Below are 21,119 nucleotides of genomic sequence, written 5' to 3'. Positions count from 1 at the left end.
AAAATCCTCGACCTCGCGTCGAAACTTTTCTACAGAGCGAAATCAAATCGTTTCCAAAAGCGATAATAATATTCTTTATGATCAAACTCTTTGGCCGTAGAATTAACGTAGTATTCTCAACACGATTGTGTACTTTTCATCATACATTGCATGGAAATTCATCAAAAGAAATCCTGTATGAAACACGGGGAAAAGTTTTCATGGAATCCACGAAAAAAGCTAAGATTGAAACGGCGTTCGATAGTACTTTGGCCGAGAATCAACGCAATTCCAATGCCAAAGTGGGTGTACATTTAATATTCGAGAGAGAAATTTAGACGAATTTTGCACGAAACATGGCGAACGGTTTGTCTCTCTTTCCTCGGCACTATATTACGACACATGAACGCACACAGGGGCGTTGCGTGTCGTTGACGTGCAGACACATGTATAAATTAACAGGAAGAGAGAGAGAGAGAGAGAGAGAGAGAGAGAGAAATACACGCGCGCACACACAGAGAACACATGTATATTCGCGCGTAATTCGAGGCTTTACGCACGAGAGCGAGAAGGTAGAGAGAGAGAGAGAGAGAGAGAGAGACGAAAGAGGGGACTAGGGGCAAGAGGGGAAAAGACTTGGAGAAAGAAGATAGCACTAAAGTTCTTCGTTTAATGAAAAAATGTCAATTTTTAAGACTCACCCGATTCCGGAGGTAATCCTCGATGGCACGTTGCGCCGAATCCGTTAGCTTAACGAAGATGAGAGATTTGTTTTCGTGAAAATTACTGTGCGACGACAAACCATACTGGACACCTGCCACCAGCGCCGCCATTTCTCTATCTCTCTGAACGTTTCTCTCTCTCTCTCTCTCTCTCTCTCTCTCTCTTCGTTCCTCTGTTTCTCCGTCTGCCTCGTAAAAGCTCACCAGCTGACGTTCTCCTCGATTCGCTCACCCCGGTCACTCAATTTTGGCTTTCGCTCACTTCCTTATAGGAGAATACATACAGGAAACACTAGGGAATCTTCTGGAGCGAATACAAGCCGAGCCGGAAGTATCTTGCGACAAGGGGGTCTAAAGGGAGCACTGTGCAACTCGATAAAACTGTCGATAATCGTCGTTCTTTGCTAGTTTCTTGCTTTTCCTGGACCCTGCAACCACAATGACCACTTACTTCATGTACCAATAATAACGAAAATGAGAAATTTTATTCACACTCTTGTCTCGCTCCCGACACTGACCAACTCGCACGCTTCCCCTGAGAATTTCGTGTTTTCCTTGGCGCTCTCTCGCACACCTTGCTACTGCCTCCGTATACGCAGACTTGGAAACTGCTCAGCCCCCGGAAGTGGTATACATTAGCGAGTAAGCCACCCTCTCGCGCGTTCCAGCTCTCTTTGTTTTTCTCAACCGTCACATATTAGCACGCCGACACGTCTCATTTCAGATTTCTTCGCGATTCAATATGCGGAGAGAGCAGCGCCCGTCGTTTCACCGTAAGGAACTATACAACTACACTTTCGAACGGCCACCTGATAGGCGGAGCTTATGGCCAGCCCAAGTAGCCAATTGCACTGCGGCTCCAGCCACCAATGGCACGCCGTTCCTCCTGCCCCGCGCCTATCCACTTTGACAATATTTCGTCGATTTTGTAAATCCCCCGCGATACTACTAGCGCCATCTATCCACCCAAACCTCAACTAGCTGCTGTTCTTCTAAAGGTGCGTTTTTAAGAACAAAATGGTGGACAGGCAATAAAGTATCATTTTTGTAGACGAAAAAACGTTGAAATATTCTTTAATCGTATTTAAACTTCCATTTGAACGAATTGTTGAAAACCTAGCGTTAATTCTTTTATCCAGGTACTCTCTTCTCCGACTTCTGTAGTTTGGGCTCTCACTAGCTTTTATAGAAACAAACACTTTATTACAACTGGACAAACCGATTATTCCGGCCTTATTCTGAATCTTTCAAAGTTATTAGAATTAATAGGGGTGCGATTACTTGCCTTTCTCCACAATCGGAACATTATCTTCGGTAATCTATGTGTAAAACACCCTCTCTTGCGTCCCAAAATGTGGTAAGCTTCTCTTGGTGGTTGCGGACGCGCTGCGGTAGGAAGTGTGGTGGGGGTAATTATGTCCGAAATTTTCCACTTCCGGATAAGACGTCATCACACTATAGTATGAATTTCCTAGCATTGGTGACCTGGGGAATTTCGTTTTTACTGTACAGTTTCTTACATAAAGACAAAAGCGGAGTTGCCGCGTTTTCTAAAGTTCTGAATAATCAATCAGTTAAAGTACAAATATTTTTCTCAACAAAATAATCATGTACAAAATACTTTTAGGTCATTACAAGTATATTGAATTAAAATAATATAATCAGGTGGAATGTTTGAAAAGTCGAATAAGTTTAAATCAGTCTATAGTGTTTGAAATTCTTCATATTCTTCGCTATAACCTATAACATGGCAATGTACCAAAAGGTCATCGTTGAGAAAAAGGACAGTTCACAGATATCAGGCATTAGTGCAAGTCCACTTTAAGTATTACCGCTCTAATTTCTGGTCAACGAGCTTGTGCAAAAGCAATTATAGGCATGCAAATGATATCTAAATATAAACGCAGTTCTTACTTTTCTCGTACAAATACAATTCTCTAGATATCTTCGATAAATTGAAATTCCAACGATGACTAAAAATAACAAATTTTTTTTTACAGAAATTAAGAACTGAATAAAAAGAAAACTGAGCAAGAAAGAAAGAGTAATCATGAGGTGCTTTTTCTCACCTGTAAACTTGACCGAATTAAACAGCGTTCTAGGCAAGCTCGGTTGGCACGGAGTTTTTTTTTAACTGCTGGTATACAGTACTAAATGTAAAATCGCGTGCTGTGCGCAAAACCCACTTATCGTTTTTTTCACTCAAAGCGGAAAATAGATGCTGCAAGCAGGAGGAGAATTTTTTTTCCAGAATAAACGTCAATCCTCCACACCACTATCCCATTTCGATTATTTATCGGGATAACTGTAAGAAAATCGTTAAATTAATGAGACTCCTCACTGGTGTTTATTTGTTCTCTAATATTAGTCCACATAGGCTAGCGTGGATATTGACGCCAGCGGTGTCCTGAAATATTATTCAACTTTTCTAAAAACGCTGTTCCACGAAGAGTCAACGCCTCGGGATTTTGCGCTTTGTTTTGCGCAAAATATAAGAAACTGTGGCGCACGAGATAAAGAGGGGACCATATTACACAGAAAGAGATCACGCTTTGCTATAAATAAAATCGTGGTGGACAGAGTAGTGTGAAAAGTATTAGAAAATTGTATTTGAAAATGAGAAGAAAGCTTACGGGGTGGAAAGTACGTTAACCCATGAAAATGATGAAAGTGAGTGGGGCAAATAAAGAGAGATGGATGAAGAACCAGAACCAGAACCAGAACCAGAACCAGAAGAAGAAGGGAATCGGAGGACTATTTGCCGAAAGGCGTTTCCACTTGACGGTTTCTTGGCCCAATGACGCGATACGAGCGTGAGATTCGAGAGGAGACGCTGAACTTCTTCTTGGCTGCCACTCGGCGCCCAAGTGGTCTTCTAATCGTATCACTCAACTGTATTCCGCGGGGCGCAAAACGCCGGCTCACGCGCTACATCGACGCTCTTAATTCTTAAAGGACCTGGAAACTTCACCAGAAGTCACTCGTTTCCAACTTTTGTCCGTACATGCTCCACTCTCTTCTTCATCTTCTTCTTCTCGACCCACCTCCTCAAGGACTAGTTATTACCCACCGAGCCATTTCTTCACTTTCCAGCTCGATAAGTTATGAAGTGGTACGTCTATGAGATTAATTTTTCTCTCTCTTGTCAATTTCCTTGTATTTAATTTCTCTCTGCAATTTTACATCTCATTTAACTCTCCTTTGTTCCTTCTACGCTGTATCACTTATGAAAAATTTAATCATATCTTTAATTAATTAATTAACTTCCTCTCTCACGTTTCACAGGCTTTCCTAATAAAGAAACACGGTGCTACTATATTTTAACACAAAAGGATAGAAATTGTGGTTGAAAATCTTTTCAAGCAGCACCAAAGCTTTCTTATTTGACCCTATAACCACCGGCTTAAAATCTCTCGCTACGATTGCACTCCTAAAAATACCATCCGTTGCTCGGATTAATAATTGACCGATTAACAGGGCCAAGCTTAAGAGGATTGCGACTCGTTTGATTTTCTTTTGACTACTATCGAAGATATCGAGCGATGATAAACGATTGGTGAATTTAATTCCGAGTTCCAAGAACAAGTGGGAAATTTTACGCGGACTTTTTTTTTTAGCCGATGAGTAAGTTTGCAGCTCTTAATCGAATCGTATAATCGAACAACTTTCAATTTGACCCTGGCAATGTAACATGACTGAGAATAGTGGAATAAAAATAACATTGTTTTTGCACGATTGCACGTGCTGCGCGAGATGCCCCCTAAGCAAAGAAAAGCAGATTTTTTCCACGCAACAAAAATTAGAAGAACAATATTAATGCATTCTGACACCTGCTACTTCTGTTTACGAGTAAGAGCATCTCGGCGCTATTAATAATTGCTTTTACCTTGACAGCGCGCGCGCACACTTAGATTTGACTCGTTATAGGCGTAATAGGCGCCTCTAATGAATTACGGATGATCGATATTATTTTTAGCTTTCCTTTTGCAGTAAAACTCCATTCACGCTTTTGGTTACGTGTTGATGTTATAGAAAAATATTTGTACAGATATATGAAGCTTGTGGAGAAACTATTTTTTATTTCTTTTTGTATTAGGAAATTTTCCATTTGACCGAATCATTCAAGTTCGTACCAGTGTGAAAGCAAAACAAGTTGTATAGAGTGGAGAACTTGATACACCTTACAGAGGGTACTGAGGTAGGGGCATAAGGAGAGTTTTAGCTACTTAACAATATAGATGAATTTTTTGTTCTAGAGCACTAGGGCTTCCAATAAGTGTCTCGCTCTATATACGCGATATCAAATAAGATATAGATGACTGTGTGTAAAGCAAATTGCGATTTAAAAACGTTCAAACTCTTTGCTGTATTGCTGGATGAAATTTTGACGTCACTGTCGGTGCAATAATAGATTATATAATTATAAATTTTGTTTGTGGATAAATTATAGAGCTAGGTGGAAAGAGTCATGGGAAACTTGTTTACGCAAATATGAGACGGAAAACAGTCTGGCGACAATATTAATAGAGGAAGAAAGATAGATGGATTAGATGCATGAATAAGTGGGATGGAAAGATGCTGAATTAGAAGAAGAAGAAGAAGAAGGTGGGAGGATGAGAAGATGAGAGGAGAGGGATAATTTACTGAAAGATACTGGCCAGAAGCTCTTTAACATAGTATCGACTTGTGAATGGACCAGATGATATTTAATGCGTTGCACACGGTCAAATAGAATAAAAGATACGAGTCCAAAGGTGTTTATAGAAAAGTGGTTTGGCTCAGAGAAAGATGTGTTTCTTGGTGTATCATATACAGTGAGCGGGGTCATTTAAAAATAGACGTTTAAACTTAAATTATGCCCACTAGCGAAGAGAGTGAGCTGTGCGCGTATGTGTATATAGCCAGGTTTTCATAGGCTTTCTACCCTTTTATCTGGTTACAGACGGTCCACCACAGTTAATCCCTGAATTATTGCTGAAACTCGTCAGACCGACACCAACTTTCGATAATGACGGTTGATATTCGTCAAAGTACCGATTTGCTTTCCAACAAAGACCCTGATGCAACGTTGCATTTTAGGTAAGACAGAGAGAAAGGAACACACACAAATACATATACAAATGATGAAGAGATAAAAAAAAATAACGTGAGCACCGCTGTAAAAAGTTGTTTTTCACACGAGTTGACACGTGGAAACAATATTTTCATGTCCTGTAAATAATTTCTTGTTAAAGCGTTTGGCACACGTGAACATTCTAACATTATTAAAAGATTTTTTTGGGATACGGTTGTTTGTAAATAATATAACAGAGTTATTTTAATTAACACACGACCCTCCGTAAAAAAAAAGTTGGAAATTAATGATAATTTTATACAAAAACAATAATCAGGCTGATCCATAAATATATCCGCCCATTGTATGTACGAGGAGCTCGATGCAGATGTTGTAACCATTTACATCTGATAGATCATTGACCTCCTGGCCCGATCCTGATCTATACAAATAGCTCCTACGACCCTCATTTGCGTAACAATATCATATTTATGCGAGAATTTTTTTTATCAAATTTCAATCTCATCCTTTAATAAATTTAATTAAACATATATAAAAATAAAGGTGTATATGAATTTACAGTAATAACAAAAGGATGTACAAGAGATGGTTTTTCAGAGAATTAATATTTACGGGACAGTAGGGATTAATGACGTAGCTTATTTCATTTCAAGATTTATACGTTTGATGGAATGAGTTAATATAATTTATAGAGAAATAATTTATAAATCAGTGTTTCCGTAAATCTAGATTCAAAAGACGCGCGAAAGATTTTCAAGATAAATTGTCATAGGGATATTATTTGGTAAAATCGCGAGATTGGCTAACGTGGGCAAAGAGAAACGACCAATGGGAGGTGAGAAAATCCACAAGGGAACATTCATTGATTAGCGACGATTGCTCCACCTGGCGAGGATTCTAAAAATGAAAATTTTCTCTGGTCGAACGGGCCACGGGCTGACGGGGACGAAAAATCGAAAAATGGCCGATTCGTCGGCGTTTGACGGGAGTTGGTGGTGCTTGCAGAGTGAAAATCCCGGATCTGTCTTCAAGGACCAGTGAAATTGGATCTGTAAGTCTGTGGGGAGCCACGCGATATTTAAGAAATTCAAGGGAAAGAGATGCGAGAGATAGCGCAAAGACCTTGAAGAGGGGATTCCTGTGAAATTCGAGCAGAATCTTCGTGGGAGTAGTACGCCGTCATCGCCTAGCAGACGACATTGTTAGTAAAAATAAAATGTCATCTTATCCGAGATAGTTATAACGTGCGCGTTATGCAAAATGTAATTAGAATTATCTTTGTAAATTGTCACAAGGTAAATACTAATTCTCGCTAATCAAGATCAAACTTGCTATCCGTGATTATAGAGATAAAAATCGTCCATATTCCATTTCTTTAAGCTATTTGTCAATATTGTTAGCCGGCTGTTATTGAAATCCCCGGGCCACTCGTCCACGAGAAAAAAGTAGAGATAAAAAGAGGAGACAGAGAGATCTATTTACACTCAGATCTGTGGCAGCCATCGCTTTTCTTTTCGGTTCCACTTCCGTCGTTACAGCATCAAGTTCGACGTGTTTCAGATTATCCGAGGATCGGCAAGTTTTCTCTGGGAGAACGTGCAATTTCTATCTATGTGTGATTGTGTGTATGTGTATGTGCATGTGACTACGAACGTGTACTACTCAACAAGCGACAAATCGGAAAGGTTTTTCTTCAAAACGGCTTAATACTTTTTTCTAGTGTGAATTATAGTTTTCATATCAAAAAGATTAGTTGTGGAAGGTTTTTCTGCGAAGAGCATCAAAATGTCGTTAACAGAAAGGGATGAATTTTGATGGGTAGAGAAATACGCCGAGAGAACTCCCTTTCTATAAAAATTACACCACCCCGACTATATATAAAAATTCATCAGGCTCACAAAAAGACTGTCCTATAAGATGTGTCAGATATGATATATCAGGGCCTTAATAAGGCACCTCACATTTACGGCTCCGATCAGGGTCGTTATGCGTGGTTACATAGGTACTGATGAAGTTACCGTTTAAGGACCTTGTAAGCTAACCTTGAAAGAACGTGATGATTTGGCCTGTCTCAGCTTTGCATGGAAATACCATTACTACGTACCTATACATGAAAAACAAAACTCTTTAATTACAATTGCATACATTTCATATACAATATTTTCGTGTGTGAATTTTCTTAATTATTACAATCTAACAAAAGACAAAAAGAGAACTGATCTTCATTCTGCATAGATAAAATACTCTTAATCAACTTTCAAAAACATAGTTTTTACTACTTATTTGATACAACAATTATTAGTATACTAGTAATTTTTTTACAAATATACAACTTCAATTATATACATAAAAAACTGACACGAAGAGAAAGAGACCGCGATAAAATTCATAAAGGTGCCACCTAGCGTCAGAATTGAAAACTAATCGGACCAAAGACCGGTCAGGGAACCTTACCAGGGCCTGATATGACCCTAATTAAATGTTCTAGCAACAACATTTATCAGGTAATGGTATAAGATGCTTGTAAAGACGACTTGCCTGATAAAATTCATGCCAAATCAGGGTCATACACGACCCTTACCTACTCTAACCAAAATTCTAGTCGGGGTACCCTTTACTCTCATGCAATCATGGCTGCCTGGCACGGAGAGCGTATTGACCAATTTTCTATCGCATTACTTACGCTTTAAAAGTCTTGTGTCACTCTTTGCTTTGCCTCCCCTCTCCACCCTGCCTCCGGGCGTGTCGCTTCTTTCACGTTTATGGTGAAGTTTCATCCTGACAGCTATTAATTTATACCTCTTTTCTTTCATTTGAGAAAACGATGATATCTATTTAAATTTCTTTCTGTATATACATATAATATGCATATATTCTGTATGGTCCGTTTACTGTGCATTTTGTAATAAAAATTTACATTCAATTACACAGGCATTCGAATCATCCTGGAAATTTAGTACTGAGGAATGTAGGCGACGACAGCACGGATCAGAACAATAATATAACCATGACGAGCGAAGATCTCTTACAGCAGGGCCACGTAATCAAGGAGCGATGGAAAGTGGTGAGTATTTAAATTATTGTTTATACGAGCTCGTTTGTTACAACCTATTCGTCTTATCCATTACCAATTTGGCAAATTTTATGGTCCATTTGCAGGTTAAGAAAATAGGTGGGGGTGGTTTCGGCGAGATTTATGAGGGTATAGATTTAATGACCAAAGAACAGGTTGCTTTAAAAGTAGAGTCGGCTCGGCAACCTAAGCAAGTTTTGAAAATGGAAGTTGCTGTGCTCAAAAAACTGCAGGGTATACATCTTTGTTTTTCTTACAAGTATATTGTTATCTCTACTACATTTTATTTTTATGATCTATTTTGTTAACAGGTAAAGAACACATATGCAGGTTTATTGGTTGTGGTCGTAATGAGCGTTTCAATTATGTTGTAATGCAGTTGCAAGGAAAAAATTTGGCTGAATTACGTAGGGCTCAACCAAGAGGTGCATTTTCTTTATCCACTGCACTTCGACTTGTTCTTCAAATATTAAAAGCTATACAAAGTATTCATCAAGCTGGATTTCTTCATAGGGATATAAAGCCTGTGAGTAGGGCTTTGATCATTATTGCAGATTTTAACTTTTAATCTAATTTCACAAAAGTTTTTCTACAACTATAAGAACTGCTTTGTATTCACAGTCAAACTTTTCAATTGGACGGTATCCCTCAAACTGTAGACTGGTTTATATGCTGGATTTTGGTCTTGCTCGCCAATTTACCACAGTTACTGGTGAAGTAAGAGCTCCTCGCAGTATGGCAGGTTTTCGAGGAACTGTTAGATATGCTTCATTAAATGCTCACAAGAATAAAGAAATGGGTAGACACGATGATTTGTGGTCACTTTTTTATATGCTGGCTGAGTTTGTTCATGGTCAGCTTCCATGGAGGAAGATAAAAGACAAAGATCAAGTAATTTACTTTCAATAGATTAATCAACAATATTCTATAAAGATAATTCAAATGAAATTCTTTGTTTTTAGGTAGGACGTATGAAAGAAAGCTATGACCATCTCTTACTGCTAAAACATTTACCATCCGATTTCCGAAGTTTCTTGGAACATATCCAGGTGAATTTTTAATTTTAAACATTTTTTTGCTAATTTTTAAGTAAATACTGAAACGAGGTTAGTATTATATTTAAATAAATCTAAAAAAATAAAACCTTGTTTGGTGGTACTTATGTCACTTACAATTTTGAGTTATTTAAATTTAATCAAATTATAATCTAAATATAAATTGGCACTTGTGTAAAATTGGCTCTCATCTGTATCTTTGTCTATATTTATTTGTTATATAAGTAGATGATTCTGAAATATTGGAAAGTTTAGTGCATTATTATACAATATTTTCGTATTATTTCGAAAAATTAATTGTTAATTTTATAGAGCTTGGAGTATGAGGATGAGCCTGATTATGCAGCTCTTGCCAGTATTATAGAACGATGTATGAAACGCCGAGGAATAAAACCTAATGATCCATATGATTGGGAGAAATATATTAACGAAGAGCTATCAACTAAATCATTGCCTGCAGTAACTTTTGCTACTGCGTTAACGGTACATGGTACACCTACGAATCAACCTACAACACGAACAAACGTTGACACAAATAATCAGGAAAATGTTGAGCCAGATAACAGAAAAGAGCTATACGTGCGTGAAATGCTTTAAATATTTTCAATGAAATGGTTATTTAAAATTAACATGAAAAATAAGAATTTCCTTATACTCGTAGGCACAAATGGACTTTAGCATATGTAGGCGAAATAGGCAAAGAGGAGGCGTAGAGGGAGCATCTGTAACGTATACACCTGCAATTAGCAATCATGGTCGAGATAAAAATTGTAATGCTACAATTCCTACCACGGAGCATACACCCCAGCAAGTCGGACACCAAATTTCAACACCTCCTCCTGCTGTACAAGGTAAATCGATTATAATCGGATTAGAGCTGTAAAACATTTTGAATAATAATAAAATGTTTTGTAGGGTCGCCGAAGAAACGACGGGCTATTTCAATGGCGGTAGAGCCACAAAATATTCCTCAGCCTACGGAAAAACAGGTGGATAACGAAGGAGATGCTTTGATGGCATCAGCTAGGTCAGCACCTGAAGTTCCTCGCTCAAAAACGGTGGTAAACACTGGTACCCCGTTGAGGAAATCTGCCAGTGGCGCTACGTTTGCACGACTGCGCGTTGCAACGGCACCTGAAGAAACCACCGGAGAACCTCCAAGCCCGCGTGTACAAACGGAAGTCGATGCTTCTTATTGCTCTTACGATACTTTTACTAAATACGCTGCTAATGCAAGTCCTGTAAGTATTTTGATTAAAAGCTAAATTTAACATCGCAATTTACTTGTAATCTGTCAGAATTAAGAGAAAAAAGTGTCTTTGTTCTTTAATACAGGTAACTGAACAGAAGGAGCCTTTTAGGCGAGAACCGCGCAGAAGAACGGAAGCCAGGCAACAAGTGAAGAGTGGAAGAACCACGATGAGAGACTGTTCTATTACACAATTTGCACAAATAGACGACGATAATGTATCAGCCCTGCAGCAAGTGACGAAGGGTGGTGGTGGATTAACTTTGGCTTCTCAATGGAAATCTCAGTTCGATGATTCTGAGGAAACTGACAATGAATGGAAAGGAGAGAACTTACAGAGCCCGGAACACAAAGGAGCTAATCCCCCATCGATTGTGCCTCAGGTATAACCGCCCTATCTATAACAAATTTAAAGGAAATCTTTTACCGCTATTTAATGACTACAAAACCAAGTCAATCGTAGTAGGGGGCTGAATCAAAGTTTAATTTTTGTCGGTAAAGAAACTCGAGTCTTAAATTTAACAAGAACAATCTATTTAATATTCTAGCCTTGTCTGACTTCTATGAACGTCCTCGCCTCACTGCCATCTTCCCGTGCTTCAAAATTATGCTTCTGACTCCCATCGTTGCAAAGCCAACAGTTTTGACTTTTTTCGTAAAATTATTAGATAACAATAAATTGGTTATAAGTTGAGCTCATTTTATTCGTGTGAAATCTAAATTATCGTGTTAATGTAAAAAATAATCGGTTTTTTCTTACAAAAAAGTTTTTATTCCAAAATGATATTTCCACAATTTCAAAGTAAGTCTTAATCGTTTGTTCCTAAGAGTTCATTTCAGATTATAAAGATAGCTTTAATTACTAATCCGCTAACTGTGACAAAATAATTAAATAGATATGAATATGCATCAATTATTAAACCTTGAAGGCATATGCTATAAATATGCAATTTAACAGTAAATCTTGACAAGCATTATTACCATACTTACTTCAGTTCGTGACTACTTTTGGCTATTGTATTTAATATGGCAGAATTTTTTACAAAGATATATTTTATAGGTGACAACTGGAAGTGAAGTTGGTACGAGCACTACTCCAGTTGTAACTTCTCCTCAAGAGGGAAAGATAACAACAGCTCAAACGGAAACTGTGTCAGTCACTGCGCCAATACAGCACTTAGTGACAGTTCCAGTACTACCAAGAATTAGCGAGGATTCTCCTCGTCCATCGATACCTCATAGGTGTTTAAATATAGCAGGGATAGAAAAATATCCAGAGCTGCAAAAAGCTTTACCACGAGCTTGGAGCTCACCTGCACTGGCAGCCCACGTTCGAGCTTATTTAGAAGCTCCTTTGGTAAAATAAAAATCGAAAGAAATTATCTTAGGGCGAATTCGCTGAGAGAGGTATGGAATAATTAATTTAAAAAATTTATTGCAGGTGCAACAAGCAGCATTCGATGATTTGCTGTATGAAGTGGATGTTATGAGAAACGTTGCAACGCGTCATGATGAGCCACGAGAAAGTCCTCCGCCAAGAAGGGCTAGTCTGCCCGCAGTAGCATTTTCTCCATTGTGTACGATGTCGAATACACCTGGAGTGGAAGAAGAAGAGGAAGCGGTTGCTGGACGATTGGAAATTAGAGTTGTGGATGCAACCGGTGGTGCGACAGTTGTGCAAACAAGTGCAGACAGAGAGCCTTTGCCACGTAAGATTTTTCGTACATTTTTTCGTCTCTTTGCAAATCATACAAATCTCCAAACTAAAGTTAATACGTAATTTAATAATTAAACAGGAAAATTGACTAACGGTACTGCAGGCAGTCCTGTAAACGCAAATCCAGGGCCCGAAGAGTCCGTATATTACGATGCTACGGAAAATCGTGTTGTTGCAAGCACTGCGAACAGAGAAAATTCAGGAACTGTCACGTCATCATCTACCGTGCCAAGCAACGCTCCACTTCGAGAATCAAGAGAGAACAAAGACAAAGAAAGCTCTGGCAGAACGTTCAACATCCATAGCAAAATACCGATTCCAGTTAAAAGTCCCAGATGTTCGTTATCAGAATCAACTCCTGACACCAACACTCCAAATACAAAAACTGGTACTGCGAGTGAAGCTGAAAAGTCATCCGGTGCTGCAGCTATGGCGAAGGAAAAGGAAACTGGTAAATAGAATAAATATTCTCTACCATTCGATCAACAGTGACTATTTCCTATTCTATTCATACAATTTTTCAAGTCATTGCGCACATTGATTTTGTAAATTAGAGATGAAAGTACACCGTTCGCGTCCACACTATTGTAAGACTAATACAGTCATTCAGCGAAGATTGTTTGAATACACTATTTTGTCGATTCTGCTTGGGCCGAGCATTGGCACAGTTCTCGGCCAAAATTGCAATTAATTGTGTAACATTGGCTTTTTTCGGTTACTAACACTATTTATTCAGCACTTAAGGGAGGATCACTGACGGAAACCGATGCACCGATTCTACGTCGTTGCGCAACTTTACCAGACGCTCGTCTGGCGGTATCGCCACTCACATCAGTCAGCTCAGCGGAGGATGAAAATCTGATCGGCTGTACGCCAGCACTTCGACGTCGAAGACAAAGCGAGAAATACGTCACGGACGCCAGCCAGTTAAATCTTCGATTCCAAAGACATCAGCACAGAACGATACCAAACGCAGAAGTGCATATTAAAATATTTTCTAGAGGGATTCCCTCTCTTCTTCTAGGAGAAGCGGCTAAAAGAACTGAAGAGAGTAGTGACAATGATTCTGATAACAGTGGTCCTCCGAATACTCAACCTCCCCCGCCACCAACGTCGATACCACCCCATGTAGCTGAGAACAATGCTAGGTATGCCGAATTATACAAATAACGCATCTTATTGTTTCCCCTTGGTGTCATTTGGACAAACGGGCTGCAGTTGTTGCTTTCGTTCGAGCTATATTTTCTGTTGCATGTTTCTCACACGCATTAAATCACTCGCGGAGAGAATATCTCCACTCTACATTCAGTTCTTCTATCAAGCTTCATTTCTCACCACCCTCCATCCTGTAATATTCAACAACTTACAGTCTTAATTGTTTTTCCACTACTGAGCTGCTTGTATACCATTACTAAATCGTTTGGTGCTTTCTGTCTTTAGGTGTCGCAGATTTCGGCCGATACCAGACGCAACGGTAGTCAGCAGGGAGTCGTGAGATTTAGTGTTTGGGAATTCGCGTAAGTTTATCTTTCGCGTTGCAATCAGCAAAGTCTTGCCACCACCAATTAGGAATGTGATACCTTTTTGGATGCATTAAACTTGTAAGGATCTCTCAGGAGGAGATGCTGCGCGATCACCAAATCGTAAAAGACTCGATTATAAGAGAACGAACGTTGCTCTTTAAAGCACATAAGCAATTCAGTGTTATATTTATTTGGTATGTAGATACGTGGAGCTTTTTTTAAGAGCATTTTCTATAGGGTAATTTCATCATACCTAAGCTCTGTTATTTTTTTTTCTAAGCCCTTTGCCAAACGCAATATTTTGTATAAGTGTACTGAAATTGTGTCGTTGAATACAATCTTATTATGATGCTGTTTTCAGTATACAGTGAATAAGCTTGAACAATTGTACGACGAAGAGAAAAATTGAGGAAACATACGGTGCAGCTCGAATAGTGGTGCTTTTACCAGATTGTACCATGTAGCATATAGGGTATATGTATTCTTATAAATTAATTGAAATGATATTACTTACGTTAAGCGTCTAGTATTGGTATGGTTACATTACAGTGCGCGTAATGCTTACACCATGCTAATCTCATAGGAAGTTATATGAAAGGTAGAAATACAGGCAGAGAGCATTTGTAGGTGAGATTGACAATGAAGGTGCCAGTACGTGAATCCCTCTAGATGCAATCGTAGAAATACATGTTTTCTACTATCACTATTTGATAGATTCAGATCTAGTTACACCACACCGTACGATTTAAGGTTTTATTTTTTTGTTTTTTATTTTTTTCTTTGAAACTTTATTGAAATCGTTCTAATGGCGGTTTGTTGTACGGGTTGTTTTAGTATTAAGAGGAAAAGTATAGAAGTACTGAAAAATAACGAATACAACCAGCTTATCGATTTGAATGTGGTGAATACATGTACATAAGCCCTGTATATAAACTAGAAAGAAAATCAATTTATTTCGCTTTTGTGCACTGAAAAGTATATCTCGGTAAAACAAAGCGATAAAGTTCGCTGAATTCCGCGATAATGGATAAGCTCACCTCGTTAATTTGATAATCCATAAGCTTTAAAATGCAAGCGCATCATTATATTAATGATAGTCTGTCATCCATTACGCTTACTATTACTTGATTGCAATGATGATTGAAGCTGGGACTCATGAACGAGAGCAGCTACATTTTTCTTTTCCTTTTTTTTTGTTAAAAGGAAGCTCGACCGCGTTTGCTAGTCCTTGAACGAGCGTAAAAGATCCATCAGAACGTAAAGAACTCTTTCAATAGTCATTTGCTACAGCATCGAATAATGTAGAAAGTGTTTTCTAAGTAAGGCAAATCCGAAAGGCTAGCAAAATCTCCAAAATATCTTTATGGAAAAATGATTATTTCGTTTTATCAATTGATATACCTTATTTTTAAAAATTTTACTTTATTTTTTATTAGATCTCAATAATTACTTTTTTACTGCATTAGAGAGAATGTGTATTTTTTACATTCGAACCAAGAAGGAAAGCTTCTTATTTTTCAAAATCTTCTTGGATCTTTATAGGCTAATTTATTTAAAGCTTATAATTATTAAAAAGTCGAGTGAAATCTAGTGAGTCATAAAGCTAGTCACACAAAAGTCCATAAAAGCTTTATTATTCGAATTGTTGAAAGCTACGTATTTAGAGTTACGTTGCCTTGTACAAAGTTGACAAGATTTGTATTATTTTTATGTTACTGTAATAGCAAATTAAGCTTAAATGGTTAAAATCTAACAATTTTGAAATGTGCGAAGTTAAAAATAACTCAAATCTGGTTTAACTTTTAATTTCTTAACATGTTTATCTTAATCTGTCAAGATCAGTTTTTTTTGTTTTTTTTTTAATGAGTATTTTTTTTTAGAATTACTTGGTATGGTATATTATTAATAAAATATACCAGAAATTTATATACATTGACCTTACAATCTATTACAATATAATCATATAGATCGACAGAGAAGACAAATGATCTCGGATACGTGCTATCGAAAAATCATTTTAATGTCAATAAGAAGGAAAAAATGTAAAGATCTTGCTACAAGGCTACAAACGGATATGACAAATTTGTAACAGACACAAGGATGTTACAAAGTACTTTCTTTTATGTACATTGCTAGTAAACAAAAAGTACTAGTCCCATATAAAATTTATACTTCGATATAGGAAAGAATGTAAAAGAGCGTACCGTGTATTTCTTATCCTTTCACAAATACATGCATACTATAACTTAAATATAAAAATGAAAAGATTATTAAAATATGTATGTATATATATAATACGTTTAATTAATTGGAAGACTTTGCACTGGTGTGATGAGGATAAACTATATAAGGGAAATGTTTTGTTTTAAAAACGCTGTAAATATTATGATCGTTTATGTATATACAGATATCGGATGGTAACACGAAAATACAGGAATCTAATATAATGCTTATATATTTTATTTAAGAGTTTGAACTATTTCTAATGGAAATATTTGCTCATTAACATATTTTTATTTTTATTTCTTTTTTGATACTTGATGAACGCTGTGAGTATTCTCGTGTGGCCAGTCCATAAATGTATATCGCAAGCAGATGTACATACAAAGTACAAAAGGTTGTATTTAATAATAACAAAAAATTCTAGATAAATTTGAAAGTTCATAGATATAAAATCTGCATATAACACGCTTTAATACTATATAGACTTAAAATTTTGAGAGATTCTCAATATGTACTTCTTTACGAAGACAAGATCATAGGAAGTGGGCTTTTGTCTCTCAAACATGCTTCTCAGACGATGCGCAAGCTTTGGCAAAGCTTCTCACATCCGAACGTATAGCTTTAATAACTAACTTAACGCACGCGTCTCACCAGCGTGGTATACTGCAGAATGAACTTGTAAATTATTATGCATTTCATGCGAACAAATTATATATATATCTATATATATATATATATATATATATATATCGTTTTTAATCTCAGCCGTACAATAATCGAATCAAGATTATCACTTAAATTTTACGAGGTTATAACAATAGTTATCTTTGTGTATGTGTTTTTTGGAGCCGCTAATGAGGTGCATAATTATTTTCAAAGCGCTTCTTTAATTACAGTCTTATGTAGTAGCAACTGGGTCCATGTTCCATAAAACCAAGTTGTCGACATAAAAAGTTACCAAAACTTTCTAGTAGCACATTAGTTTAATACTTCAATGACGTTTTATGACCTTTCACGCTACACATTGTACTTATAACTAGTGTACAGTATTTATATATAGACAGAATTCATTTTCTTCGAAAAGCAGTATAGCGCAGAAAAGGGTAGTAAACAGTAATTAGTGATGTAACCAGTAATCTAAGCATGATAAATTCTAACTGCCTGGAATCCTCTAGTCTAGAGTATCGGACCTCAAAAAAAAAAATGAAGAAAATAAGAACAAAACAAGAAAAAAATCATTAAAATCTTTTTACACAGGGTCTGTCGATTGCTGTCAGTTTGATTTAGAAGTTAAATTATGTTACATTGACAGTTACTGATTGTCACTTTTACGTGCTCCAATTTGGCTGAGTATAAGCTTTTAATAAAAATCGAGAAGACCAAAAACGAAAGCGCTACTATGTACGATAGTATGAAACTAATGAATTAATAAAATTGAAACTAATTAAGTGAACCGAGCTCGTTAGCTAACACCATTTCTCTCGTTCGCTGGCGAACTTCCGGATCCTGCCTTTTGGACAAATGAAGTGTTTTTTACCTCCAGCGAAACTATCGTAGCGAAGAATAAAACAGTTGTGTGTGGAAATTATCGGTGTCAATATCAAAGCGTTCGAATTTAAGCGTAAATAAATATATGTATTGTAATTACACTATAAATGTATTTTGCAAGGGAAAGCAGCATTTACAAAATAACCAATATATTAACGATGTATTGTTATTTTTTAATGTGCCTAACAATATTATAATCACCGATGAAGCTTTAAGATTTCACGATCAGCTCAAGTATAGAGCGTAAAAAACACTCCATTGATTAAAGTGTCTTTCTTCCAAATGTTAACTAACGTGTAACAAGTCAATGTGCAACGACTCGTACTGAGACATTGTGATTACGGAAGTGAAGAAGAGAATGAAAACTCGATATTAGGAATGTTTTTTGCAATAATCAGGAATACCGCCGACACACTGAATACAATAGGTTGCTTTGCAATAATGATACGAAGAGAAAAAAGTAATTATAGTAACGATATCGACGGTACGAGATTGCCGATACAATATATATTGTAAGAAGAAGCAAATATTTATTTTAAACTGCTTAATCTTAGTTAGCATAAAAGAAATTATCCGTTGTTGTAAAACGTTGATGCAACAGTATCGATCGCTATATAGTGCAAATATTTGCGGATACAGGTGTACAAGAATTTGTGCAATAATGTGCCATCTCTCTTCTCTTCTTTTGCCTTACGAATAGACGTTTCCTATTATAAGAACGCTTCATTCATTTCACCTAAGCTTTAAATCTTAAGATCAGCATAGTATATAGTATAAATAAATTAATTACCACGGTTTAACATAATTAGCACCATTTCTTGCAATAGCACGTTAGAAATGCAGCTTATCAAATGTATCGTTTAAAGCAGATTTCGATGACTAATCTCGCAAACAATTTTTCGATATCCTTTCATCAGTATTAGCACATAGCGAGCATATTTTCTGCACTGTACTTCGCTATTAATCAATCAAATAAATATGTCATTCTGTATCAACTGCCAAATTATCAAAGCGTATCATAGCTGTTAATGAACTATTGCAAATTGACAGGCTTGCAACACTGTTAGTATAGGCAGACTAACAACTCCATGGGGAGTCGTCGCACTCGTGCAAAAAGTTTAAATCTTTGCCCCAATAAGCGTTCTTTCACATCGTGAAAGTTTCCAATATGTTCCTTTTTTTTATCTCTCTTCCTCTCTCTCTCTCTCTCTCCTTTTTTCCCAGCGAAAAAACGGTCTTAACAAGAAAGGCAATGGATGGTGGTTTCGCATTTAGTCATGCATATATGTAAATTTCTAGCCAAACGTTCAAATCGCGAGCGAGAAAAAATTGTTTTAGAGTGGACTAGGTACCTGGAAGTATATATATCTCCAAACTATTAGTTTAAGCACATTTGTAATCTGATCGAAAGCTTAATGCTTCCCCCTTCAATTTCAGTGGTTGTGTAATGTTCCTGATAGCATTAGAACTCCTATGAAATAGACATTTTAAGATAAACGATAAGTTTCTCGCGCTCTTAAAATCATCGCTATATAATTATACAATTTGCAAATTTCGAATAAGTACTTTTTTCCGCTTTTATTTTTATATAAATTTAACGAAACCACTGTATTACTCTTAGTGAAACGAGCTGTTGAATTTCCAACCTCTTGTGTATTTTAGCGAAAGTCTATTTGATTGTAACGATAATTGGCGGATACTTCATTAATATATACGCCCGATTGGCCTAATAGTCGGCTGTATAGTTTGCTATTGCTAAAATTGTGTGTTTCTAGCGTAGCTAATGAAACTTCATTATTCTGAAAAGCGTACGAAATCGAACAAACTTGTCTTTCCGATCGTGAGTGGTTTGGTTTTATAGTTTTATATATATATATATATATGCGAGTTATACGCGCGAATCTTACGTAACCGTGACTTACGCGTGTTCTCTCTTTCTCGGTGTGTGCGAATCGGTTTAAGGAAGAGCCCGGGCAGAAAGAGGCGGTGCTTTCAGAGCACGAGTGTTCGTTGGTCGCAAAACGAAAGCACACACACTCCACTCTGTTCTATACCATAACTCAAATCACACTCATCAACCACTCGCGCGAGAACCACTGTCCTAATGTCTATCTCTCTCAATACCAGTTTTTATTCAACGAGCCATAATCTTTCGTCCTATCGATCGCTGCTAATCGATTGAACAAAACTAATGTTTTTTACAAGCACAACTTTCACGATGTATAAGAATAAATTTGTACGCGCGGATGAGGTTTCTGCTGTTTAAACGACAAGTGAATCGGGTACTGCGAATCCTTTCAATCGAGTATGAAAGAGTAAAGAAATGTTGCATTCCGTTGAATCAAAGCCGCCCAAACCACCCCGTCTCCTAAGTTTTTCTGTAAATATTACATGATTCTTATTGTAACTTAACATGATCAAAAAAAAAAAAAAAAAAATACTAAATATGATTGAGACTCAATTATACACACGCTCATTGATATATCCTTTCTCTGACTATATATATATATATGTATGTGTAAATCTACACACACAAAATTACGACGCATAAGCGCATAGACATAATTATTCTTATCGGATTAAAAGAGCAAAAGCTTCGATCGCGAGGAATCTCGATTGTAATTAAAGTTAGGAAGCATGTGTCCACACGAGTTATAAAAGTTTATTATTATTATTAATAAAAAAGAATAGTGAGATTATACCGAGAGAAAAATATAGGAAAATGATCAAATGTTCTTGTACCTTTTCGATGCGTTAATAAAATAAGAAGGGAACGCGATAAACGCTGTGTCAATCGAATGTAATGCGAAATGAATTATTGTTCGTACCACTTGACACGACCGTATAGACGTTTCTGTCTTTTTTCTTTTACAAACAAAAGAAATTGGCTTGAGTAATAAACAGGAATTTTACGTAAAGCACTCTATGGAAGATAATTATGTCACATTCATTTTTT

At 36.9% G+C, this 21,119-nt stretch overlaps 2 protein-coding genes across 10 annotated transcripts in view; one reads left to right on the top strand and one right to left on the bottom strand.

Moving 5' to 3' along the window:
* Positions 1-1,460, bottom strand: part of Su(Tpl) (Suppressor of Triplolethal) — a 50,013-nt gene extending 48,553 nt beyond the window's left edge. The window contains exons 1-2 of one of the 2 annotated variants that reach the window (XM_066743191.1): positions 1,194-1,460; positions 681-1,129 (exon numbers count right to left, since the gene is read on the bottom strand). In XM_066743191.1, coding sequence (XP_066599288.1) covers positions 681-812 — 132 coding nt within the window. In that variant the 5' untranslated portion in view covers positions 813-1,129; positions 1,194-1,460. The remainder of the gene's footprint in view (positions 1-680; positions 1,130-1,193) is intronic. The other variant, XM_066743190.1, reaches the window with a different exon arrangement.
* Positions 1,461-2,911: 1,451 nt separating this feature from the next.
* Asator (tau-tubulin kinase asator) lies at positions 2,912-19,154 on the top strand. 8 transcript variants are annotated; one of them, XM_066742906.1, is made up of 19 exons: positions 2,912-3,008; positions 3,079-3,813; positions 3,987-4,325; positions 4,798-4,899; positions 4,958-5,780; positions 8,707-8,839; positions 8,935-9,082; positions 9,160-9,374; positions 9,470-9,739; positions 9,811-9,897; positions 10,216-10,482; positions 10,565-10,754; positions 10,819-11,144; positions 11,239-11,535; positions 12,213-12,509; positions 12,594-12,861; positions 12,949-13,320; positions 13,606-14,017; positions 14,310-19,154. In XM_066742906.1, the coding sequence occupies exons 5-19, from the start codon at positions 5,710-5,712 to the stop codon at positions 14,362-14,364; spliced, it is 3,408 nt and encodes a 1,135-aa protein (XP_066599003.1). In that variant the 5' UTR covers positions 2,912-3,008; positions 3,079-3,813; positions 3,987-4,325; positions 4,798-4,899; positions 4,958-5,709; the 3' UTR covers positions 14,365-19,154. The 8 variants fall into 8 exon arrangements, with proteins under 8 accessions (XP_066599003.1, XP_066599004.1, XP_066599005.1 ...); XM_066742907.1 differs by lacking the exon at positions 3,987-4,325; XM_066742908.1 differs by lacking the exons at positions 3,987-4,325; positions 4,798-4,899 and having other exon boundaries at positions 5,644-5,780.
* Positions 19,155-21,119: the final 1,965 nt, after the last annotated feature.

This window comes from Prorops nasuta, unplaced genomic scaffold (genome assembly GCF_024137725.1).
Source record: "Prorops nasuta isolate Cenicafe-Biocafe unplaced genomic scaffold, Cenicafe_Pnas_1.2 PNAS00032, whole genome shotgun sequence".
Classification (NCBI taxonomy): domain Eukaryota; kingdom Metazoa; phylum Arthropoda; class Insecta; order Hymenoptera; family Bethylidae; genus Prorops; species Prorops nasuta.
Note: the sequence above shows the minus strand (reverse complement) of the source record. Positions and strands in the feature narration are given on the sequence as shown.

Coding starts and splice junctions, on each gene's coding strand:
- Asator (XM_066742904.1), top strand. CDS start 8,398: ATGCAATCATGGCTGCCTGGCACGGAGAGCGTATTGACCAATTTTCTA. Junction 9,375..9,469: donor TTCATAGGGATATAAAGCCT/GTGAGTAGGGCT, acceptor TTGTATTCACAG/TCAAACTTTTCAATTGGACG. Junction 9,898..10,215: donor GTTTCTTGGAACATATCCAG/GTGAATTTTTAA, acceptor TTAATTTTATAG/AGCTTGGAGTATGAGGATGA.